The following is a 6850-nucleotide window of genomic DNA, read 5'->3' as shown; positions in this document are numbered from 1 at the left end:
TCCAGTCTGGTCCCCACCCCGTCTCCTCCCCTCCCCCATCTGCCTCCCACCCCTCTCTATCTGCTCCTCCCTCCTTCCTCCCATCCCCACCCACCAGTCTGGTCTCCCAACCCCCTGTGCCCCCACCCCTCCCTAGCTGTACCTCCCTCCCTCTACTCCCCTCCTCCACCTGCCCACCCCTGTCTTCCCCCCCTTCTCTGCCTCCTCTCCCCCCATCTGCTCCTCTGCTGCCCTCCCTCTCGCTGCTCCTCCCCTGTCTGGTGTCCCGGCCCCTCCCGTCTGTTCCCCCCATCTGTCCCCCTAACTCTGTCTCTACTCTCCTTACCACCCCCCCCCCCCCCCGTCTGTCCCCCCCTCCCCCATTCCGTCTGCTCCCCGCCCCCGCCTGGTCTCCCGCCCCCTGTCTGTCCCCCCCACTCGTCTACTCTCTCCTCTCCCCCCACCGTTGTCTGCCCCTCCCCTATCTGCCCCCCCACGCTGCTCATCACCCCCATCTCCCGCCCCCTCCCATCGGTTCCCCCGTCTGTCCCCCCCACTCGTGTGTCCCCCCACTCCGTCTACTCTCCCTTCCCCATCTGCCCCTCCCCCGTCTGCACCCCCTGCTGCTCCCCCTCCCGTCTGCCCCTCGCCCGTCTGTCCTTCCCCCCCCATCTGTCCCCTCCCCTGTCTCTCGCCCTCTCCCGTCTGTCCCCCCTCCCTCTCCCGCCCGGTCTCCCCCCCGCCGTGTGCCCCTCCCCTGTCTGCCCCCCCTTGTCCTCCCCCGTGGTCTCCTGCCCCCCCCCCCCCCCCCCGCGTCTGTCCCCCCCCCACTCCGTCTACTCTCTCCTCCCCCTCCCGCCCGGTCTCCTCCCGCCGTCTGCCCCTCCCCCACCGTCTGCCCCTCCCCCGCCTGCTCCCCGCCCCCCCCGCGAGCTCGCGGCCGCCTGGTGTGCGCATGCGCGGGCCCTTGGAGCGCCGGAACTCGGGTTCGGGGCCGCGCAGCCGGCGGAGCGCGTTGGACGAGGCGCCGGACGTCGCGCGGTGGCGGCGGCGGCGGCGGCGGCGAAGCTGGAGCGGCGGTGGCGGCGGCGGCGGGAGGCCGGGGCTGAGGCCGGGGCCGGGGCTGCGAGGCCCGCGGGGCGGCAGGCGGCGGCGGCGGCCCGGGGCCCGAGCCCGGAGACGGGAGCGGCCGCCATGGCCGAGAGCATCGTGAGTGGGGCGGGAGCGGGGCGCCGGGATGAGGCAGCAGATTTACCGGCGCGGCCTGTGGGGCGGCGGCCCGCTCCCGCCTCCGCCCCCGCCCCCGGCCCCGGCCTCGGCCCCGCTCCCGGCCCGGCCGCGGCCCCTCCCGCCGCCCGGGCTCCTGCGGGCTCCTGCGGGCTCCTGCGGGCCGGGGGCGGGTCGGGGTCGGGCCGGGGCTCGAGTCCCCGCGGGCAGCGCTGTGTCCACGGCCGAGCGGGCGCGGGGCTGGGGGACCGGGGCTGGGGCACCGGGGCTGGGGACCGGCCGCGACCCCTGTGCGGCTCGGACGCTCGGACACTGACAGCTCCGTGTGCGCAGGGGGCACGTTCCGAGGGTTGACCTCGCTCCTCTCCCGGAGTTAGGGAGCGCCGTGCCCCCCCGCCCCCGCCCCCCCCAAGTGAAGTGAAGGAACTCAGCGAAAACGAGAAAACAAAACGCCGGACCAGAACAGTCCTGCGTTTACTTGTGGCAAGTTCCCTTTCACAAGGGAATGTGGCTGGGAAAGCCTCCGCACGGCCGTCGGATGGAATCTGGGCTGACGTCGAGGAGCTCCTGGGATTTGGGGGGGAGCACGGCAGGTGGCAAGTCACTCCCGCTTCGGGGCTCCCTCCTGGGGTCTCGAGCCCTCGGAATTTAAGGCCTTCCCGCTCCCTTCTCCCCTCCCCTCTTCCCCCCTCCCCCAGTCTCCAGGGGTCCTGGAGTCTCCTCCAAGTTCCCCAGCATTGACAGGACTAGAGGGAACAAATGGCCCAAGACAAACTTCAGAGAAAGTAGCTCCTTTTAGAATAAGATTTCCTTTTTTTTTTCTTTTTTAAAACATTTTATTTGTCTATTCATGAAAGGCAGAGAGAGGCAGAGACCCAGGCAGAGGGAGAAGCAGGCTCCATGCGGGGAACCCGACGTGGGACTCATCCAGGGACCCCGGGGTCACGCCCTGGGCCGAAGGCAGAGCCCAACCACTGAGCACCCCCCCCCGCCCCCCCCCGGGGGGGAGGCCCTTTGCTGTAATACTTTTGATTCAAGTAGCCACAAACCAATGAGTTGTTTTAGAAAAGGCTGTTTTTCTGGTCCTAAGTATACAAGGCGAGGTGCTTACTGACAGCATTGGCTGTCCTCGAATTCTTCTGTAGGAGAGATTGTCTGCAGGTAACTGATTTTTATGGTGCCAAGAAGTATTCTGGGCTCATTTTCTTATAGGTAGCGAAACCCAAGTCACCAGGAGGCTGTGTGTCCGTGTTGCCAGGTCTTGGAGTGTTTTTTATACTGTAGCCCGTGTGTCAGACACCAGGCGAGAACTCACCTCAGTACAAACTATGTTTGTGGGTAGGTAAATCCTGGATTCAGTCGACAAACCAGGGCTGCTATGCCCTGTTGCAGATCCTCAAACAGGATGATTTCTTAAGCTTTAGAACCCTCCGGAAACCTGGGAAACCTGGACCTTTAACTCCTCAAGGAGTGGAGTGTCAGGCTCTTGTTCCCGAGTGAACAAGGGAACGGTCACAAAATCTCCCACAGAGAAGCCGAGCTCTCGTTAAACGTGCTGCAGTGTGGGACACAGATTTCAGAAATGGATTACTTGGCAAGTGCCCATGCTGTATGCAATGAAGACGTTTTTCTAGGTGTCGAATCCAGAGAGAAGGGTAAAAGAAGAATTTGTATTTGTATTCCTCACTGATGAGTGAGAAAGTTAAGGAGATGTAGTTAAGCAAAAAGAAGGGCAGCCCGGGTGGCTCAGCGGTTTAGCACCTGCCTTCAGCCCAGGGTGTGATCCTGGAGTCTTGGGATCAAGTCCTGCATCGGGCTCCCTGCATGGAGCCTGCTTCTCCCTCTACCTGTGTCTGTGCCTCTCTCTGTGCGTCTCTCATGATTAAATAAGTAAAATCTTAAAAAAAAAAAAGGCAGAAAAGATACTTTATGCCTTAACAATTGGGATTTCTAAGGATTATTCAAAATAGAATCTTGAGAACAGTATCAGAGCAAAGCCTTTTCAGTCCAATGAAAGTTAGTAGAAAATGAGAAATTCAAACTAACTTAGGAAAATCTAGATTAATCTTGTTTGATAAAAGCAGACAGTGGATCAAGAGCTATTGTGTGTCAGTGAAATTTTTTTTTTAGATTCTGTTCTTTTAAGGTTTTATTTTTACATAATCTCTACATTCAACGTGGGGCTTGAACCCACAATTCTAAGACCAGGAGTTTCAGGTTCCACTGACTGAGCAAGCCAGGTGCCCCACCGAAAATCTTTTTTTAAAAACAATAGCTTGTGACATTTTTCACTCATAGAGGTTTTTGTTTTTTTTTTAAGTGTTGTTTTTGGTATAGTGTACAGTGCAGTAATTGCTGAGAAGCCACCACAAGTACTTGGTGGTGTGTTGCTGCCTTTCTTTCTTCCCACCCCTCAGGTGTTGGAGCCTCGTCCATCTGTTTGCAGGGCGATCCTTTTCTTGCTCCCTGACAGTAGGAACTTGCCTAGTGGGCCAGGCACAGGAACTCACCTTCCCAAGGACTTTGACCTGCATGAAAATCCAGTTGGAATGGGAGGCTCTCTTCATGCAGTGTTCCAGGCCTGCCGATTGCTACAGGCTTGCCATAAAAATATGTAGGGACACCTGGGTGACTCAGTGGTTGAGTGTCTGCCTTCGGCTTAGGTCGTGATCCTGGGGTCCTGGGATCGAGTCCCCACATTGGGCTCCCTGCATGGAGCCTGCTTCTCCCTCTGTGTCTCTGCCTCTCTCTGTGTCTCAGGAATAAATAAATAAAATCTTAAAAAAAAAGTTTATAAAACCCTGCTACATTTATCACGATGTTAAACACCTTTATTTCTTTTCTTTTAGTTTTTCTATTGAAAACAACAGATGAGAAGATATCCTGTGATTCTTTTAGATCATTCTAATTTTTGCATATAGATTCTAGAACAAAGTGAGATCTTTTTTATTTTTAATTGTTGTGTTTAAAATTTTTATTTATTTATTTATCTTTAAAGTAATTTCTATACCCAGTATGGAACTTGAACTCACAGCCCTGAGATCCAGAGGTGGATGGTTCACTGACTGAGCCAGGCGCCCCAAAGTGAGATCTTTTGTAAAGAGCCCAGTCGTTCATGATTCATGAATAGTTTTTTTTTTTTAATTTTTTGCTGTTGTGTTGTTTTTGTAAATCTGAAGAGAAAATTTAAGTGTTTCACATATATTTCTTGTAGATATGGTTAAAATTTTTTCTTAGTGAAATGACCTGGAGTTGAGAGGCAGGGCGGTAGTCTCTTCACATATGTTGATGAATCTCATACCTCTGCTGTTGCTTGGGTGTTCCATGGGAAAGGGCGAGGCTTGGCTCTAAGTTTCGGTGACCCAGCTGCTGAAAGACCTCAGATGTTAGTAATAGGTCAGGAACTTACTAGTCTGTGCAGTAACCACCTTGTTTCATTTGTGACAGATAATTCGTGTCCAGTCCCCAGACGGGGTGAAGCGGATCACAGCCACAAAGAGAGAAACAGCTGCAGCATTTTTGAAAAAGGTAGCTGTGGCTTGGGTGTTTGCATTGTTACCCTCCGCTGTTACTCCCTTCCATCTCTCCCTTTCCTCTTCTCAGTCTCTGTTCCTGCCCACTCCCTTTTTCAGTCTCTTGCATTGTTCTCCTCTGTCATGACTGGATTGATCCAGGGTTGGATTGCGTCACAATTGACCCTGGCTTACAGCTGTGGTACCAAGGGTCTGAAGGCATGTGTTGAAGTAGTTCAGGAGGGTGAGAAATCGGAAAAATTAGAGTCAAAGACTTGAGTTGTAAAAAAAAAACAAAAAAAAAACCAAAAAAAACCAAAGACTTGAGTTGTCCATCAAAGGAGAATTATTATTTTTTTTTTAATTTTTATTTATTTATGATAGTCACACAGAGAGAGAGAGAGAGAGAGAGGCAGAGACACAGTCAGAGGGAGAAGCAGGCTCCATGCACCGGGAGCCCGATGTGGGATTCTATCCTGGGTCTCCAGGATCGCGCCCTGGGCCAAAGGCAGGCGCCAAACCGCTGCGCCACCCAGGGATCCCAAAGGAGAATTGTTAAAAACAAATATAGAATAATTCCATTTTATTCTTATTTTTTTTTTTTTTAAGATTTTATTTATTAGAGAGAGTGAGGCGCGGGGGGCGGGGGGGCAGCACGAGAGAGCAAAGCATGGAGGAGAGGCCGAAGCAGCCTTCCCACTGAGTAGGGATCCCAATGCAGGGTTTTATCCCAGGAACCCGGGATCACAGTCTGAGCCAAAGGCAGATGCTTAACTGACTGAGCCACCCAGGTGTCCCAATCCCACTTTACTTTTAGAAAATTAGAGCCACAGGGTGCACCTTAAGTGGCCTATTCTTGGTCAGCTCAGGTCATGATCGTGAGATTGAACCCTGAGTCAGGCTCTCTGCTTATCAGGGAGTCTGCTTCTCTCCTTTTCCCTCTTCTTATGCGTGTCCATTTCTCTCTCTGTAATAAATAAATCTTAAAGAAAGAAAGAGAACAAGAGCCACATATACAGATCTGGTGTGTGAGCACAGAATATAATATAAAAGAGCACAGCCAGACTTAAAAAGGGTAGTTTTTGGGATCCCTGGGTGGCGCAGCGATTTGGTGCCTGCCTTTGGCCCAGGGCGCGATCCTGAAGACCCGGGATCGAATCCCACGTCGGGCTCCCGGTGCATGGAGCCTGCTTCTCCCTCTGCCTGTGTCTCTGCCCCTCTCTCTCTCTCTCTCTCTCTGTGACTATCATAAATAAATAAAAATTAAAAAAAAAATCTTAAAAAAGGTAGTTTTTTAAGAGAGGAGAAGGAGGAGAGCCTCACTAAGGAGAGTGGCTTTTGCTTTATACTTCATACAAGAGATCAGCAAATTATGGCTCATGGGATGACCTCCTATTCTTTTTTTCCCTTGACATACAGTTTGCATTTCCCTGACCACTTTTCTTTTCTTTTTTTTGAAGATTTTGTTTCCTTAGCTACACACGCAGGGCGGGCGAGGGGCAGAGGGAGAGGGAGTGAGAGTCTTCTTGAGATGAGTGCAGAGCCAATGCTGGGGCTCAGTCTCATGACTCTGAGATCATGACTTGAGCTGAAACCAAAGAGTTGGTTGCTTAACTGACTCAGTCACCCAGGTGCCCCTATTTTTGTAAATAAAGTTTTATTGGAACACACTCACTGGTTTCTTTGTTGTCTGGCTGTTTTTGAGCTCCTACAACAGAGTTGAGTAGTTGTGACAGAGACTGTATGGCTTGAAAAATTTTGTCAACTTTTACTTTTTACTTTTTTTTTTTTTACATCTTTTACATTTTACATTTTTTATGTTGACTGTTGCAAACGGGTGTTTTTGTAATAATAAGTGTTGTTTCTCATTTTCGTAAGCATTTAAAAGCTGTGGGGTTATAGATTGTTGGAGCCAGAGGGAATCCTAGGTGTCGTGGAGTCTAATCTTATTTTCACAATGGTGGAAACTGATGGCCTAGTGAGTAAAGAGATTTGCTGAGGATCACTAGGTTGTGATCCGTTAGTGAAGCCATAATACTCATTTGGGAAATTTGGTTCCTAAATGATAATTGCTGTCATAATTGCCATAGCACTGCTTGTGGGGTCATATTTATAAGAATAAAAGAAAAAAG

General features: G+C 52.0%; 1 protein-coding gene across 3 annotated transcripts in view; it reads left to right on the top strand.

Moving 5' to 3' along the window:
- Positions 1–1047: 1047 nt before the first annotated feature.
- NPLOC4 (NPL4 homolog, ubiquitin recognition factor) overlaps positions 1048–6850 on the top strand; it is a 64797-nt gene continuing 58994 nt past the window's right edge. For all 3 annotated transcript variants that reach the window (XM_072781968.1, XM_072781966.1, XM_072781965.1), the window contains exons 1-2: positions 1048–1188; positions 4654–4734. In XM_072781968.1, coding sequence (XP_072638069.1) covers positions 1174–1188; positions 4654–4734 — 96 coding nt within the window. In that variant the 5' untranslated portion in view covers positions 1048–1173. The remainder of the gene's footprint in view (positions 1189–4653; positions 4735–6850) is intronic.

Source organism: Canis lupus, chromosome 16, assembly GCF_048164855.1.
Source record: "Canis lupus baileyi chromosome 16, mCanLup2.hap1, whole genome shotgun sequence".
Classification (NCBI taxonomy): Eukaryota; Metazoa; Chordata; class Mammalia; order Carnivora; family Canidae; genus Canis; species Canis lupus.
This window is presented reverse-complemented; position numbering and strand designations above follow the sequence as displayed.